The sequence below is a fragment of the Puntigrus tetrazona genome, chromosome 11 (assembly GCF_018831695.1).
Source record: "Puntigrus tetrazona isolate hp1 chromosome 11, ASM1883169v1, whole genome shotgun sequence".
In the NCBI taxonomy this organism is placed as follows: domain Eukaryota; kingdom Metazoa; phylum Chordata; class Actinopteri; order Cypriniformes; family Cyprinidae; genus Puntigrus; species Puntigrus tetrazona.
The window spans coordinates 1,302,547-1,321,831 of NC_056709.1; the positions used below are offsets into that span (position 1 = coordinate 1,302,547).

The 19,285-nt window shown below is 40.4% G+C and overlaps 1 protein-coding gene across 1 annotated transcript in view; it reads left to right on the forward strand.

The window, feature by feature from the left end:
- The first annotated feature begins 6,126 nt into the window (after positions 1 to 6,126).
- Positions 6,127 to 19,285, forward strand: part of lrp1aa (low density lipoprotein receptor-related protein 1Aa) — a 106,127-nt gene continuing 92,968 nt past the window's right edge. Inside the window, exons 1-2 of the mRNA XM_043251829.1 lie at positions 6,127 to 6,567; positions 17,263 to 17,385. Of these exons, the coding sequence (XP_043107764.1) occupies positions 6,471 to 6,567; positions 17,263 to 17,385 (220 nt within the window). The 5' untranslated portion in view covers positions 6,127 to 6,470. The remainder of the gene's footprint in view (positions 6,568 to 17,262; positions 17,386 to 19,285) is intronic.

Here is a 19,285-nt window from a genome sequence, read left to right on the forward strand (position 1 = left end):
AATCTACCTGGAGCTGAAGCTGGACACGCCGGTCTTGACTGCGTCTCAGCACAAGGCAAAGCAGGTCGGGAAACCGCAGGAACACTGTCAAAAAATAGTCGTTTCAACTTGAAATGACTTGTTACCCCACTGCCTAAATTTTTTTACTTGAGTCAACTTGAAATTTTAAGTTACTTAATGTTAATTTTAGTGACAACTGGAATATTTTAGTTGACTAAACAAACATTTTTAGGCATAGGGGTAATAAGTTATTTAAATTTTTTGAAATCGGCGGGCAGGCTGAGGTGTGGCAGAGCTGGAGAATCACGCCGGGTCTGTCCTCGACAGAGTCGAAAGGTCACTGTCAACATCCCTCATTTCTGCCAGTCTGAGCCAAAAATGGCACTCTTGGATGCATGGATGGCGAACCTAGTTACATTACGCACTTCCTGCATCAACCTAGGGTTGGAACTCAATCATCTGTTTTGGTGCCTTGGCTTGGTATACTTGGGCCGAGGCAGCCTGCCTGCGGTACTATAAGATGTGAGAGCAGGCATCAGCTTACAGGCTTTGGACAGGAGACGCAGACGATTCCTCCAGGTGTTGGTGTTTTGCCGGCACAATCGCACCCTCCACCTGGGGAATGTTGGCGTATCCCCTGGCAGGATGGAGGAGAAGGATGAGCAGTTTCTGGCTGTAAAAGAGGCAGTCCATGTCAGTTCCTCGTGCACCACAGGAAGTAAAGGTACCAGAGCACAGCGTGGTTGTAATCCATGAAGGCTCTGGACTGGGTGGTCTTCAGTCTGATGCCTTCGGCTGCCCAGGTAAGCATGCCTGTCCATTCCTGGTCCGAATCGGCAGTGGCAACATCACTCAAGAGGGGCAGCCCTGCCGAATCTTCATCCTCTGAAGACGATCGCCCATCCCCTAATGCTGCAATTGACATTTGATCGTCTAGGGGCGCACTAAATGACTAGAGCTCTACAAGGTGGACCTGCATAATCACCTGGGAGCTAAATGGGACTAAGGCTGCATGAGGAATAAGAGGTCCACGGAGGCAACCTTCAGACTCCATCTGTTTCTCAGAGTGCTAGCCGAGGCAGAGAGAGGGGAACAGAGAGGTGAGATTGCATCATTGTTACCCTCTTAAGCCCACAACAGGCACATGAGTCATCCACAAACAAATACAACTAGCTAAAATACATTGGTGTTTCCTCTTACAGTCAGAGATGATATCAGTCCTCAGTCTGTCGTCACAACATAACTCATAGTGACTGACAGATAGGAAACAAAAATGGGTTTCTCCCACAATCCAGAGACATACAGGACCGGTGAACTGGGGTCTGTAAGTGAGCGTGAATATGAATGTGTTCATATCGTCATCTATTTGTGATGGGCTGGTCGTCTGTCCAAGGTGTTTTTCTGCCTATGACCCATCAAAGGGTTTCTACATAGAACAAGGGCTTTCGGCTGAAACTGGTTTCATAGCAAATTTAATCTTAGTGTAATTCTTGCAGTAATGGACAGTTCACCATCGTTCTGGTTTGAATGAGCTTTTATCAGTTTTGAAAGCAGTTATAGTGTTTCAAGAGTTTACCCTTACATATAATCTGATCAAAGCAAATATTAATGGGGAGGACCCTGCGGCCATATAATCCCTTTATCTCAAGCATGGGATGAAAAATGGCTTGAGAGTGAGGAGATGGGGTGGAGGGACGCAAGAAAACTGGTAGTACAGGGGTAAGTCAGCTGTGGCTATTTACACACACATAGCTAGTTAGGCACACACAGCTAGTTAGGCTGATTAGCTAAAGGAGCTACAGCTTCTGGAGAAGAGCCTTTAACATCCTCTTCTGTAGCGACATCTAGAGGTGAATGTAAATAATTAATGCAATTATTTTTAAAAAGTGCTGTTAGGTTAATAAACTACCACTAAATATAACATATAACCAAAAGGTCTGCCTTTCATTTAAAGTTTAGTTTGCTTAGTTTTATTTATTTTTTGAAATTTTTGTAGACTACCACAATTAACATTGAGTATAATTGACCAGGGAAATGGCCCAGGCCTAAGTGGAAGGACGAACGAGACTTCTGGAGCAAAGTCAGACTTGGTAATGATTGAGTTCAAGTCAGGTAGCAGAAGATAATGGATGGAAGATGGACGAGAGGATCGATGCATACGCCTCATAGCTTTGGTAAGTGATGCACACAACAGGAGCATGCTGGAATAACATTAGGAGAAGGTAATAGGTAAATAAACACTTTGTAGGAACGAGGCTGGATCCTGAGCTGGTGTGAGGTGTGTGCTTTTCTGAGACGCTGTCTATGAGGCGAGTGATTGCTGAAAGCGTGCAGGTGAACAGAAAGAGAGATGATGGGAGATGTAGCGTTTGACGCTGACCGAGCTGGAGACTGTGAGAGTTAGCTATAAGACTGATTTGGTCTATTTTAATCTTCAGGCTTTCTGTAGGTTGATGCTAAATAAAAAGTAAACCAGTAAAATATATTAAAACACGACCTTTAGTTCAGTCAGCAACAAACCTGCAAGTATCTTAAGTCATTCACCTGCATGCATGTGTGTGTGTGTGTGTGTGTGTGTGTGTGTGTGTGTGAACAAAAAACTCTACATTAACATTAAGGTGGGCTAGGGCTTATACTGATATGGCTCACAAGCAGATGTAAGAAATGTCTGGAGTTCTTGGCACTGGTCTGGTGAACAGACTGCGTGGCTTTACTTCTTCTATCCACTGGGTGGCGGTGTCATATACTAATTTCACACAAATACCATAACAAGATAAACTTCAGATCACAATACACAGTCCTGCAACAATTACGATAGTTTATTTTATACAAATTTTTTGAAGGGTCATTAACATTGAACTGACTTCAAAGGCACTTCCTCACGTTCTGTTGATCTTGTCGACCCTCTGTCCTGTTTTGACAAGGACTCACAAAAGCCTACCTCAGGGAGACAGGTAGCACTTTCCAAAAACAACAACTCCGAGGGAGTTTAAAGTTGTTGAGACAAAGAGCGCATTGTGGATTTTCCTACGCCTGAAACATCTCACGGTTTGTAGTCAGATAAGGGCGATAGAACACAATGTACTCATAACACGGCTTTTTTTCAGCGCTGCGAACTATATGCCCGTACCGTGATGTGAAAATATTCTTGACTAAAATCTCAAATTTTAATATGCCACCATAAGGGAACGTATATAACTATTTTCATTGGACTGAGATTCAGCTAAATGTGGTGTAATTTAGATATTTGTTGTATTACCGAATGCACTAGATGATCAAACCTAATAGTCTCCACTACATTGTTAGCGTTTAAGTGAATGATTGGAGTAAATGTTGAGAATCTGCTGTTTCGGATGGCATGGCAAGACACTATGTAAGGTATGTCACCTGCACGATGAAATACATTTGTGATACTCAAGTCTCAAGGTGTACTGTACTCTCACACTGTACGGAGCACACTCACATTTGAGGGCCGTCAGTTATATGAATGAATGACAATGAATGGTTCATGCGGTTGTTCTCATTCCAGGTCACACTGAAGTGGTCTGATGATTTCTTACTGTCCAGCCGGTCTGGTCACAAGCGGGGAAGTTATTGTGCAGAAAGCTCTGCTACGTATAATTTTCAGTGATGCGCTTCAAAAGATTTCTAATGGCTTAATGTCGATGGCTCTTATGTAATCTGACTTATGCGCTCACAAAAAACAAAAGAGCTTGTGCTTCAAAGAACAAATTCGTCTCTTTCCATTAGACACTGGAAAAACCTTTCAAATCATTTTGTAACTGCCTTTTATGGCTACGGATAACTTTCCTATTTTTCGTGTTTAAACAAAGGCACTAAGCCCTAATTTATTTTCTATTTTTCGAGTTTAAAATATAGTGTTTTGAATGCGTTGTTAATATTCGAAATCACATTTTTTGAAGTTTTCTTTTCATTGAAGACTTTAACTGCATTATTGCACGGTATTGGATTCGGAAATCCTTTTTTTGAGCAGATTTCGCCGTGAAAATTCACTAAAACTATATGCATCATTATTCTCTGAGGAGAACTTCGCTCAAATAAACCACTGAAGCGATTTCACGTTCGTTGGAATTCACAGCACGTCGTTCGCCTGCGTGCTTGCTTATTAATAATGTTCATTTCACATTGATGCATGCACTATAGGGGGGAAGGAAACATAAAATGCCATATTAAGGCATTCCAAGGCTGCGAAGTATTAGTTGACACCCAGACTTATATAAACGTCCAAAGATCAACCCACACATTCAAAGAACGTCATTTTCATATAGAGATGTTTGATGTTAAGTCCTAAATAGAAACGTAACAGTCTGTGAGACTGAAACTAAAACATAATAAAGGTTAAATATTTTATTCTGTTTTTTCGTTGGGAAGCTTAGCAGAAGTGTTTTTGGAGTCTAAATACCCAGGATTAGGCCAGTCATAAGCACCTTTGTATTGCGTGAGGGGAAAAAAGTACAAAAACAGGGCATTATTTGCCCAATTGGCCACTATTTCCATTTTCACAGTTAAAAAATCATATTAACACATGTTTACAGATTTTCTGTGTGAAGAGTATTTTTCCCGTTTCTGTCATTCGGTATCGTATTTTAGCGTTTGTTAGTGTGGCAGATATAAAGTTGTTATTTAGTGCTGTTGGGGATAAACTCATTTAGTTAGTTACACAACAGGATTTGAGTTGAGCTCCGAGTGCATGGGAAGAAGTTCTGCCCTTATGCAGAAAAGGAATAATTGTCCCAAATGTTGCCAGCTAAGTGTTTCCTTTTTTCTTTTGCTGTTTGGAAGTCATTCAAAGTGTTTTCTAGTTTTGAGCCCAGAGCAAAATAAAGGCTGTTTCTCAATTCATACACATGGTGTTTATTTGTGTCTTACTGTAAGCTAGCTTGGTTTTGTCTTTTCCCGTTATAACCCGGGAGAAACAATAAACAGCTTAAATACGTCATGTGTTTAGTTTTCATATATATATATATATATATATATATATATATATATATATATATATATATATATATATATATATATATATATATATATATATATATATATAGAAAGTTGATTATTTGTCTTTTATTGATATATTATTCTTGACTGCTAGACCTCTCTCACAGTGATCAGAGCTGTAGGCTATACTTTTTAATTGTTAATTTCTTTCTTTTTATGTCAAAAATGAGAATGTTTTCTGTCAGTGTTGTGGTTAGAGTAATTGAACAGAATACAGTTTGCTGCTACAGCTGTAAAAACGTTTTTTTCCTCCTGACACACAGGTATACAGCTGTCATTTGTACCCTCATCATCGTTAACAATGAACAACAAAAAGATCCGTCGGTAAAGTGCAGCTATATTAAATGTAAAATCCCATAAAAGTAGGCTACCACACATACCCCTTTGCTCAAAAGTCATTTCAGTGCTGTTTATGTTTGTAAATTGGACGGGAGCTTCAATGGCGTCGTAAAAACTCTCAAAATAGTCAGTTTCGCAATAATAAATCTCTAATCTTTATGATGCGTTACAAGTGTCGTATTTCTCGGCGTCGAATCAACGCATGCGGCGCTGATTGGACGAGGCGCTCGGTCGACGTCACGCGAGCCAATCACAAAGCTCCGCGCCTTTCCATCGATTAACAAGGCGATGAATTCTTCTCCTGACGTCACAAAGCGGCCAGTCTAGCTCATGATGTGAAGTCCGATTCGTTATCGCGAATCGGTTCTTTCGAACAGCTTGTTTCATTTGTCCAGTTCAGCAGTTATTTTACGCCCACACGTGACATTTCCATGATTCAGACATGTTGATAAATAAATATGTTTATTAAATACGAGCTTGGCGCACATCGGTTTTGCGGCAGACCTGACTTTAAATAAGTGGTGCGGTAAAACCGCATCACTATAATTTTATTACCTAAAATGGACTAAAATGCATTAAAAACGTAACGGGGAGATGCTATTTATTTACTTGAATAAACTGCGAGTACAACGTGATAATAAAGGATATCAAATCACTCGAGAAACGATTTGGATTTCTTGAACCGACTCGCGAACCGCTTGATGCAAAAAAGTGAACCGGTTCACGAGTCCGAACATCACTAGTTCAGGATTGGACCACACATTTTGCCCAATCTGTGTTACCAGCAGCAACAGAGAGAATCGGCTCACATTCATAGGTGTCATTGGCACGGAGCGGAGCGCTGGCTGTCATCCGCAACAAAGGAATGGTTTGAGCGCGCTGTCTCCATGGTGATGCCTCGTAGCAGACTTATAACATCCATAGGTTGTGCCATGCATTCAAGGAATACGTGAATCGCGCGTGCCAGAGGAAGCCTTTTGCGCCAGTGTGCGCATTTGGAGAGGCGCATCAGCCGTGATCAGACTGCAGCTTCACTGGAGCATCGGACCTTGCTTTTGCGTTTTATTTTGCTCTTTTGTTCCCGGCCTTTTTTTTTTGTCTGTTGAAATATAATGTTGCGCTACACAGCCGGCAGGCTGCTTGTCGGATTGTCCTTTTTGGGTTTTTTGCACAGTTTTGAGGTGGTTATTCCAGCAAGGGCAATAGATGGTGAGTGTATATGGCACACGTACAGTATCATCATACAACACCCACAATTCAGCAACTGTTGCCGTTCGTTTAGGCGGCGTATCGACGCGGCGCATCCTTTGAGACGCAGACTGCGTTAAATCGGTTTCCTTCGCTATCCGAAGCGAATGTCACCGGTGAGATAAAAGCCAGACGGCAGGTCTCGTAACAGATTAGATAACGGGGTAGGTTGAAGTAGCCAGCGCGTGCATCGCGTAACCAGCGCAGGAGAGCAGATGCATTGATAATCTGTGGATGAAGCACGGCGGCGCACATGCCCAGAATACAACGTGACACGCGCAACTTTTTCACATCAGTTTCCACATCATGCGCGCCACACGAAACGCCTGTTCTCGACCGGGTCGGAGGCGCGCATAAACAAACACGCGCAAAGTTGAGAGCCTAGAACTTCTTGCGGTTGGGGTTCTGCGCGTTTTGCTGAAGAGGCATTGTCATCGGCTGCTCGTTTTTATGAGGTCTGGTCCCCCTTTGATGAAGGAGGTTGCTAGTTTAGACGTGTTTTGTTGAATCAGAACAGCCCCAACAGGCCTTCTCCATCACGACCTCTGCATTTGTACAGGAAAGGAAGGAATGGTGTTTTTTGGACAGAGATGCTGCTTCTTGAAGCCTTCACGTCTCTCTGGAGGCTGCTTTGGTGTCTGTCTGTCGCACGTTATTTTTGCATGGTCTGTACCGAAGTGCTTTGAGCAGACAAATGCGATATTTGCGTAGATTAATAATCTAGAATTGTAACACCGAGTCGTTCATTCCGTTTTTAGTGCTGGAAACGCTGCTCTGAAGTCAACGAACAGATGATGAATGTGCATCGCGAGCAAGCAAAACCTAACTCTGGAAAACAACTACGTTCTTGTTTGCTTAGCTCCCCAAATGAGGGCAAACCGCAGACTTCATTGTTTCTAAAAAAGCTCCTGATAATTGCTACAGACTATTCTTCATGCTTGTTGAGAACTTAAAAAACAAACAAACACTTTTTATTAATTATTTTGACATTGAGAACATCCCAAAGAGAGATTTTGGCACTTACAGAGATAGGTTTGTCTACGCATTCACGCTAATCTGAATGCATATTTATCTGCTTGTTTTGCTTTGCCGTTAAGAACAAAAAAAAAAAAAAAAACGTGCTAAAAATGTAGATGGGTGCTAAAAATGTAGATGGGGTTTATTGCTTTGTTGCATTATTTGAGAGTCCGAGCTGAAAAACATTTGGCGCTCCAGCGTAGCCAAAACATCATTGAGATTATTTAACACTAATATATCCAGAGAGTGCTCTGCTTTCTTCAGAGAAAATAAACGGTCTTGTCTGAATCAGGAGAAAAAAGCGTGCACAGGTCAAGAAGTCCAGAAACAATCCAAAGCAGTGAATGAGTTTTGATGCCAGAGGACAGCAGGGGATTGACTTTTTCAACGGAGCAAGTGTTATTATAGAAGATGGGCACCATAAAAGCGACAGTTCAAATTTTAAAGACCTTAATGATTTATTTATTTATTTATTTAAAACACTGCAGAGAATCTATCGGTGAGCAAGTTATGTAATGCTCAATTTCGTCATGTTGCTAACAGACTCACTCTGGCAATAACACAGTATTTTGCGCCCTCTCCGAGCTGAAAGACTTCGTGTTGAGTTCAGTGGCTGGCTAAGCTCATCAATGGTGTTAATTAAGGGGCCCCTATCAGAGAAGTACACAGGAGGTTGCTGTTGTCTCTGGGGTCCTTTGAGGTGACGCACACTTTCGTCTCACTTTTGAAGCGGCCTCTATAACGAGGAATTAAAATAACAAAATTCTTACAAACGTACGGTCCGGTTTAAAGCATACGCCGAGATGAAGAGTAATTCATTTAATTAATGGGGATTCATATTTTGAGATGCTCAGAGATGATTCAAAATTTAAAAAAAACATTTTATGGTGTAAAATTTGTTTCACTTGGAGTATGCAATGCTGAAATACATTGCCGTGTCCCAACTTAACATGCAAGTATAAGAAAGCAATTTGTCTTCTGAAGATTGCAAGCACCGTTAAACATCTTGAGCAGATCAACGGCAACATTGGCTCAACTCTGAGTTTAGGGAGCCTTTTGGAATATAGTTATTATTATATATGTTGCTGAAATGGCACTTCATCTGTAATTTTACAACACAATTGCTCTTGTTGGATTGTGTTGAACGTATTTGTTTGACGTTAGTCCACCAGGACCGCTTATCCTGATCAATGCGACTTTATGGTTGAAACTGAGTAGAAACTAAAGGGATCATTTACGCAGAATTCTGTAGATCTCATTTTAGGGCTTCAGCTTCTCTCGTAAAACATAAAAGGAGACGCTCCTTCAATTAAATTGACGAAATGCGAAGACTAAAATCCCAAAAGTCGTTCGTACGACCCATGTGCAAGTCTTCGAAAGCCGTATGATTGCGAAGTGTGAGGATTTTTTTCTTCTTACGGTCGTGTTTGGGTTGAACAGACTTCCACTTGAGTCAGTTCAGCCAGTTATGTTTGCAGCCGATGTCTTTATATTTCCTGACAGGTAACCTACCCCCTAAGGGCTTGACATTTTTAGAGTTTGAGCTGATAGGAAACTCTTAATAAGAGCTGAACAGATATTATACTGTACACATTCTGCTTAGCCCAAGAAAGACGGAGAAAGGAGGAAATAAACAAGGTTGAGACAGATGAGTGTTCCCCACCCCCAACCTCAGTCTCCTTCACTCAACTGTGAAACACATCTGGATAGGGAAAGGTCATTTGTTTGGAAGTATGCGTGTGGAGAGGGTGGAAAAGAGGGCGGATGTTCTCTCAAACACCCTTTACTCACTGACCGAACAGTGCTTTTGTTTTGAACGAGATATTTGGTGGAGAAACCTGCAATCTCAGAAACGTGAAATACAGGAAGGAAGGAAGTAGCGTGGATCGGGGAAAGGGTGCATGTGAGACATTTGAGCTGAAGTAAGGAGACAGGAGAAAGAGCGAGCTGCTCTTTTATCCATCCTCCTCCTTTGGCGGTGTGCGTAATGTTGCATGATGTGCTTTAATGATCTTAACTAGATAATTAGGTTTGGTGTGTGATTAGGTAACTTCGTTTGATCTATAGATTTAAAGCTAAACTGAAGATGGAATATCTGTCATTCACTAACTCAATTTGTATGAATTTGTATGAAAGCAGGAAAGGACAAATCATGGAGAATGTTCACACCGCTCTTTCCCCTACAGGCAACGACAGTAATGACCGTTAAGCTCTAAAAAAGACACACACACACTATAAAAGTATCAGAAAAAAGTGACTTTTATGGGTTCCCACAGTCATGGAATCTAAACAACATAGACTCAGTGGAAAAACATGCCTCTGTTTTTGTGTTTCCGAAACTCCAAAACACATGAATTCCGCCGAATTTTGGTAAAACACCAACTTATTCCTTTTCACACCAATTTTTCACACAAAAACTTAATTTGGAAAGTGTCTTTGCACAGTTCTGACCTATAAACACTTTTATCGTAGTGCAGGTTTTCTGAGCCAGTTTTCATTTCATGACCAAATACAAAAAGCTGGATAAAATGACACGGTTGCTTTAGTTTTTGTTAGGACTATTAGTTGAGACACTAGTCATTTAATTCCCAAACTGCCATGATATGGACATCTAAAACTAAAACAGATAAAACTGAATTTCACTTTATAGAAGCATGCAGGAATCAACATAATATCAATTTGCATTGTTTTTTACTTTCCCAATTAGCCTTTTTTTATATTTTTGCATCCATTCCCATCTCAAATATTTCATCTGATATAATTCATTTAATATTTTTCTGTCATGTTACAGCAGTAGCTAATTGTGAGTACAACCTCTTAAGAGAATCTTGTTTGTAAAAGCCATGGAAATGTTTGCTCAGAAGGTTTAAAATAGGTCGAAAACATTAAAATAGTCCTTATGAATTATATACTAAATCCTCTGTAGGCATACAGTGACTTTAAGACTGAAGTTGTTATGCTCCTCCAAACATTGCTTTGCAATGTGTGCTTCCACATATTCAGCCTCAATGCATGAAGAAACCGTGTTCTAGGTTTAATGCCATTGACATCAAACTCTTCCTGTGTCTCTCACAACCAAATTGCACCAAATACTAGAGATTTGTGAAACCTAAGCTGGGTTGCCTGTCTCATTTGGTTTAAACTGGTCTTCTAGCCTTGGCTAAACCAATGTTCAGCTGCCCAGGTAGTTTTTTAACTGCTAAAAAAGTTCCCCAAATCTCTCTAAACCTAGCCAGCACACCAGCCAAGATGGACAAACCTGTTTAAACTGGCTTCAAATATTTTACAGCAGGAACACAAAGAAGCAAGTTCCTGTAATGACCATCTCAGCCCGTAGACAGCGCTTGCCATCTTTAACGTGTTAGTGAGGGTGAAGACTGTTTTACCAGTGTTCATGACAACAGAGCTGTTCTTGGAGCTCGCGGGGCTGGAAACACTGAGCTCACAGGGCCATAGCTGTCACATTACTCAGACGCTCGCTCGGCCGCCAGCAGGCAGAGATGGAGGAAAGAGCTGAGGGAACGTTCATGCAGAGAGACTCTCATGGCTTCCCAGAAACGTTGAGCTGTTTGAGGTTTGGGTTTGTTGGAGCAGATAAGGCTGAGGCGGGGACAGAATAAACGTCTTCCTTTAAAGGTGAGGTGAAAGAGTGGAGTGTTTTTAGAGGAAAAGCCATTTCCTATCTCCAGACAAGACACAACACTTCTTTAGGGTCGTGGTAGGCGGTATTGATTCCTCAAATGACCACTGATTGAAAAGAGCAAACACACAGCAGTTGCTTTGGTAACATCCACTTTACGGCTGCCGGTTGGTTTTTTCCCTGTCAATTGTGATGATGATGGATTTGAAATGCTCTCATTTTCCACCTAATTGAAATGCTCTGCATTTCTGAAATGAAATGGTTATGTAAATGAGTATTGAATATCCATTGTAATTATATAGCTATCGAGTTACCCAGAATGCCACCATCCTGTCTCTACCTGAAATTCAATGCTCGGATCGGTTGCATATTAAATTTTCACTTTGTGTTTGTTTTATCGTTTGAAACCTAGCATTAGAAATACTTGACTAGACTGGTGTCTGAACAGGAGGCTATAATTGGTTTTTAAGACAGCCTGCGATGTAAATAATGTTTCAGACTCAACTATGAATTTCAACCACAATGTATGTGATAATAGTGAAAAAAAACTGGAACCCTGACACATGAATGCAGTTTCACAGATAAGAAGATCCACATCTGAGAGACCTTCACTGACAAACCACCCACCTCTGTCATGACTTTACCTCAAACATTGACCTTTTTAGTAGAATATTTACAATCAGATGTTTATCAAGGATGCCTCAAGGAGCCCAGACTCAAAATATAATCTGATTATATAATGCTATAGCTACATCCAGTGTCTTCTTGTTTGGTAACGGGTGCAGTTTCACATAGAGATGAACATTGACTGGATGCGATGTTACCAGTTTATGCAAACATTGCCAAATCTGCTCCACAGTGATTAGCCACGTTTAGCTTCAGGTGAAGATACGAGCCACCGTGGTTTCAAACTGTGTCCTTATGGTGGGTCCTGTACCAGTCATGCAGGTGCTACGGAGAGGAACGAGAAAGTAAACGGATACAATAGTAGATGTATCATAAATCTCCTCGATTCTACACTAGGGTTTAATTCAGATACCCAAAAGGAGTAAATCTCGTGATTTTGGCCTCGATTCTACACTTTTGGGATTATTGCCCTGCTTAATTCTTTAGATATTGTTTCCTGTATTTTCTGCTAATTCCGAACACTTCTCACGTAGCAGATATAGTGCTGTTATTTCGGGCGATTTAGATCTGCTCAAGAATTCAGCATTAATATAACTGGATCAAGGCCTGTGACTGGAGAGCTGCTTTCACGCGGCCCTTTCTGAGAACTGGGTATTTTGTGCAAACATCTCGATGACCGATTCTCCATAAAGATTGGGACATTATCATTGACTCTGGATATTCCTTATTTGTGTTCGTGCAAAACAACCTAAAACTATTTTTGAATTAAATCGTCATAGTGACTTATAGACTACTAAAAACTAAACACAAAATAAAGCTCCATCGAGACCAATTATGGCATAAATTATCCCACCTGAAAAGCATTTTGGAAATGTAAAGATGTATTGTTAGATTTTTTTTTACTTGTAAAAGAGGGATTTAAATTTTCTTGGCAATTTTTGGCAGTTTTTTAACTTTCTGGTGACCTAGCGCATGTCGTTCAAAATGTGACAGCACATACAGTAGCCTTGATAATGAAGTTAAAAGACTCAAGGTCAGTAACTTTATCAAACTAGATCCATGATAAAACCTGTATGTTGAAAACGTTTGGCTGTCTGTGTGTAAATTGTGATAATGTCCCAAAAAAACTGTGCTGCCAAACAAAACAAAATCAAAATCACATCCAAAATAGAGGTTTTTGTTTGCATAATATATTTTATTATGTAAAAAACACACCCATACAGCATATATTTTTTAAAATGTTTGCATGTATCAATTTACATTCATGTAATTTATATCATATTTTATTTTGGACGTGATTCGTATTTTTAATGAAGTACAGCGTTTTTCTCCATATTTATATATTTGGTCTCACATTCGTTTTTTTTCTGTCAGAGGAACTTTCTAGAACATTTTGAGCTTAAAACATCATGTGCTGTGAAAGTGCTGAGGATGGAATTAATTCATTCAGGACTACGATTAAAGAGAAAGCCAGATAAAACAACTCATACGGATCTAGGGATCTGATCTAATGGTCTCTGTGAAACATAACAGCCTAATAAAAAGCACATTAGATCTTACTACATCTTGATATATGTGAATATATCATGACGATTCTGTCGCATGGAGATACCGTCCAAAGTTGTCTGATCGCTGACAGAAAATTGTGAAATCGTACTGTTTGAGGTGTGTTCTGTGTTGGTTTCAAAACAAAAAAAATTGAATAAAGCCCATCATTTTAATATAGCACGCTGACGTGTAGCCACAGCGGATCTTCCTATGTCATCATTTTCAGCAAAAAATAACAGTATAGTTATCGTTGCTTATATCTTGCCAGTGGAGTGACTTGTGTAAGGATTTGGTCCCACCAAGCACCTTCTGGCACGACCGTCTACGGGACTGTTTGCTCTCCGCAGCTGCTCAGAGAGACGTTACTGCTAATTTTTCAATTTAATTTTGCGACGGAGTTGCCAGCACTCTGCTGTGGATCCGACACGTGTGCATGTACCTGTAATTCTGTTACCGCTTTCCTTCGCCCTTGCTTTATTTTTTAATAGAATATAGGTGTTTTGGTTATAGATTATAAAGGCTCGTATCCCGTGAGACCAGAACGTTTTTTTCTAATGAAAATTTGTGACTCTTTAATTCTTGATATCGTTCGAATTGCGTTTCCGCGTCCTGTTTGCTACCTCAGCTTAAGATCAAGAACGAATCTGTCATTTCAGAGACGTTCTAGGTTCGTTTCTGAAGGGCACACAGCCCTGATTGATAGCATGTGTGACATTCTCCCGTGCCACGCTCCGTTTGTTCCCTTCTCACCTTCTTTATCTTCTCTTCATTGTTCTTTTCCTTCGCTCAGATCCAATTTTCTATATTCGTAATGTAATTACAGTCGCGTAACGTCTGCAAACTACAGCCTATTACTCACAGTATTATTCACTGTTCACCTACTTTACAGACTCCAGACGAGCCAATAATTGCTCATCTTTAAGAAAAAAGGTTTTTTTACTATGATGAATGTCTTTGATTATAGCTAATGGGGTCGCTTTGGCTTAATTCTATCTTTATATTACAGTTAGAGCTCTGTTTTGTTTCAGCTACTCTTTGCTTGAGTTCTATTATATCAGCTTACTATTGAAGCCACGGGCATGCCATTCATTAGAATTGATATTATTATTATTTACAGAGGAAAAAAAGTGTCTTTCTTTGTGTTACTTAGTGTTTTTGAGGCAATGCATGCTTAAAAATGCAAATGTAACCACCTTTTGTGTTGAAAAGCGTATTTAACGAGGCTTTCTGAGGATGTGTCTGAGCGAAGTGTGGCAGATAACCTTCTAACCGCTTCTTCTCTCTCTCTCTCTCTCTCTGGACAGCAGTTGGATGGCCGCTGCTGGTCATAGAGTCTGATTTATGACGCCACGTAAATGCTCTCATTCTCATTTCAGCGCTGTGTACGCACGCTTCTCTAGGGCCTCAGTGTGAGGAGCCAAGTATCACGGTTAGCATGTGTGAAGAATGTGAGGTAAAATGAAGCAGAAGAACAGGAAATCCATCGAAGGCGTTAAAAGAGAGCGGAGAACTCTCAGCTGAGTCAGACTCTGAATAATAATAGTAGAATATTACCGTTGATCACAACAGCCGTCTTAGTCTCTGCGGTGGTGTACTACGTGTATGTGTCTGCACTTTTTCCTCGCTGACAGAAAGCCACATAAAGACGCCCTTCACGTCTTCGCAGCCGTGGAATGCTCTGAAATAACCAATGGTCAGGCTCGTTAAAAAAATATATATACAGTATAAAAAATAAATAAACACTGTTTGCGTGGTCACCTTAGAGAGAAGCAGATTTCTGGGAATTTCTCCTGTTTAAAGCTGTGTGGGTTCATTCTAAAGTTTTTGAAACAATGTTTATTACGTTTTATGGAATATCATTCATCACACGTTTGAACCCTTGGCATAAACATTCCTCAGTGACTTAATAAAGATTATTGAAGTATGTCACAAGATGTATGTTAGAAGTATGGAGTAGAAGTATGCTACAAAAGTACATTTTTAACGCAGAACTGGCAAGCAACACATTGAAATGAGTGTAAAATTGAGAAAAAAGTGAAGCGTACTCCAACACTCTTCCTTTTATTTGCAGCTCCAGTGCAATGTATAAGAATCTCATTGAACATCTTTTGTGCTTCCGCCCTCTTTTCCTGCAGATGGGAAACTCGGTGTGGAGGAAGTTAGCTTTTGATAGTCAGCTCTGTTTACGTCTGGAGGTGCGGTGCCGATAGCAGACTGGAGGTTTTTAGAGAGCTTTTGAGAAGGTGGTCTGGAATGAATTCGCACTTGATTCCAAATAGACGACCAATGAAAAGCAGGCACATTTTTTGCTCCTCATGCAGCCAAACCAGAACAAGATGTCCTTTGATGGCCTCTAGACTCGTTGCATCACTGGCACTGGTGTGGGAACACTGACCTGGATGTGTGGAGGCGTGCGGGTCCGACTGCAAACTCGTATGGCCAGGAGAAGAGCGGGAAACTGCTCCACACAGACTGCCTCCTTTTTTCAGTGGCTTGGCTTCTGGAAATACCTTTCCCATTCGTTTTCTCCATTAGTCATTTCAGACACTTCTTCAATAAAGAGTACCAAACCTTGAATCGAACCAACCAACTCTGAGATGAATCTTTATTTTTTTCAGTATAGATCTATGAAATACACTGGGTGCTAGATGTGTTTCATTTCAATCCGAAGGAATTTAGAAAAGCAGACTAGAAAAGTGACAAGCTTCAGCTTTTTAGAGTCATTTAGCTAATATGTTTACTAAAATCAAATTCTGAAATCACTCTGGGGTTCATGCAATTAAATAAAGTCCGTGCGAAATAAAAAAGGACTATATTTATTTTATTAGCTCACATTGAGAATAATAGTTGTTAAATTTGTCTGACTTTTGTTAAAGTGCCACTATTATTTTTGAAAATGATCTTTCACGTAGTGTGCAGCACAGCTCGAAGTGAATGAAAACATCCTGCAAAGTTTTAAATCTGAAAGGGTGCGGTGTCTGACGTTCTCTCAAAAGAAAGAGTCGACTGAATCACTGAAACGAGTCGTCGACACGAAACTTGTTAGTCTTTTCACATTGGTCTGAAGGAAAATGCTATTTCATTCTTTGCCACTAGGTGTTGCTTTCGGAGCTGTAAAAATAGCAGTTTCCCTGGTAACACTGTACACAAAGCGTTGCCAGATCTGCGGCTTTCTTTGGGCTACTTTAATGCTCTTTCCGATGCTCTGAAGCGACCCCAATAACTTGATAATTATCCCTTTGAATGTGACTTTTATCAGGGGAACCACGCCACAAAAAGTGTATTTTTCCATAACATATAACCAGCATACGCTGGTTGGGTATGTTTTCAAGCTTGGATACCGGTTTAAGCTGGTTTTTGCTGGACCAGTTTAAACCAGAAAACGTACCTATGCAGCATTTGCTGTTTCTTTTTCAGCAGGGGCTAGTTTTGAGTAGAAATTGAACGAGTTTTGCTTTGAGTAGATTTTAAACGGTCTTTCTTTTTTGCTTATTTTGAACCACATCGGAGCAGAATAGAAATCAGACATTGGCCTTGTAGGGAAATGGTCAGGCTGGGGAAGAACAGTCTGGTGGGCAGATAGGCTTGGCTGTGATTATTTTGTTTTGAAACAGACATCAGGAACTAGCGGTAAACTGACAGTGCTTGGCGTCGTCGTGCACTGCCAAGCCCTGGCCAGACCACAAACATTCTTAAGGGTTGTTTGATTTCTGCTAACTATGGACACGCATGTGCCAAATGCTTTTTAAATAAATCAAAAGTTTGAGGTGCTAATAGCCGAATGCATTGTTCATTCTTTATTTTGACTCTCTCTTTTTTTGCAGCTCCGAAAACCTGCAGCCCCAAGCAGTTTGTTTGCAGGGATCAGGTGACGTGTATCTCGAAGGGTTGGCGGTGTGACGGAGAGAAGGACTGCCCGGACGGATCGGACGAGGCCCCAGATGTCTGTATGTATCACGGTTTCTCTGCCATCAGCTGCTGTGAAGGTTCATTTGCATTTTAAACCTTGGGTATTTTGATAATCTCACAGGGCTTGCAAATAATTGTTGCAGCACGTACAGGTAATCACAGCAACTCTGCATTTCTTTCTGTAGCATCAGTTTTTCCTAGAAAATGTCCTTGGTTTGGGTCCCAGCTGGAGCCCTTATGAGTTTGCTCTCTTGTGTTGGTGTGGGTTTCGTCTGGGTGCTTTGGTTTCCTTTACGTTTATCGACGTGTGTATCGCTTTATCCGTCCAAGGTGTTGACCTTCATACAGATAAGCTGGTATAGCATCCATAGGAAAATGGATTTTAGATTGTAGATGTTGCTCTGCCAGACCCTTAATGTTTATTTTGTTTTACTAAAAAGCTACAAAATCCACCACTTGAGCACCTGATCTATGCACTGCACTGTCAATATCTCATAAATTTAAAACACCTTTTTTCCCCTCAAACAATCAATTACTTTTTATAGAAATATAGTGTTTTTTTTGGTCTGAAACTACGTTGTTATTAAAAATGCATCAACTGGACCTTTTAGCCATTCAGACAGTTTTTTACATCGTAGAAATATAATGGCTTGAGATGAAGATTTGAATGGAATCTAAGCGTTGTTAAGTGCGCAGCTGTTTCGTGTTTCTGAACAGCTATCACTGTTTGGTTTCCCTGAGTGGTCATTCTGTTTCCCAGATGACTTTGACCTGAAGCGCGCGTTCTTTCACTCTTCTTGTTTAGTCTGATCAGTTCCAATGACACTGACTGGCCTTGTTTATATCTGTTTACGCTATTAAGAGGACACTGCGAGGACTAGACCTTTTTTGCTATTCCCTATATTTGGTGCAACACACCAAATTTATATCACTGCCAAAATCAGCTCAGCAAAATACTTTCAGTTAATGGATAACATCTTTCTATTATCTATACACCCACTTCTAGCCAGTCTGAAAAGAATAGCATTGCCTTTTCAAACATATACATATATATATTTGAGTTGATAGTATTTTGATTCTTTAAATATTGGCTAATACACTCAAGACCAAATAATAGCTTTAATGTTAACGGAGAATACGATCTCAGGTCTGCTTTAAACATTAAACACTTTCACTCTCTTGTTTGCTTACAAAATACTCTCTGGTGGCCGATTAGACGTTTGCATTGGTTGAGAGCTTTTAGTTAGGGAAACCAGTAATAATGCCTGTGCTGATGTACTTTTTGGCCAGAATAGTCAGCAGTGGACCGCTGTGGTGATGGGGCAGTTTTTTTTGTACGCCAACATGTAAGTAAAACCCCATATATACTTTTGGATAATTGCATAAAATATGCTCTGTTACCAACAAAAGTTACATGTTTCGTTTTTAATGACATTCTACACAAATGAACACAAGTTTTATTCATTTCGAGACACAGCAGAAAGAAAAACCTAAACCTAAAAACCGTTTACCTCTTTTGCCATAATGACATGACTCCATACCGAAAGAAGCAGTATTGCTGCTGTATTTTATGTTGTAGAATAAAATGTGAAACTATCTTGAGCTTGTGTGAACCACAAACCATATTTTGGGCAGTTTACCAAAAATCCACTTAAAAAAACAAACCTTTGGGACGATGGAGCTGGAAGTGCGACATGGCAAACCGAGATTTCCAGGTTTTGGTTTATAAAAATATGTCATCCCTGCATCACTCATAACTGTCCAAAAAGACGTCAGCTAGCACTGCGCGAGATTTGCATTCATTTGAATGAGAGAAAGCGAAGATCGGTTTAACTACGGCTTCTAATCTCAGGTCGGGGTGAAGGTTTTCGTCGCTCAGCAAAGCATCTTTCCGTTCACACTCTTTCTGGCAGGGCCGCCTAATAGAAACGCGTTAAG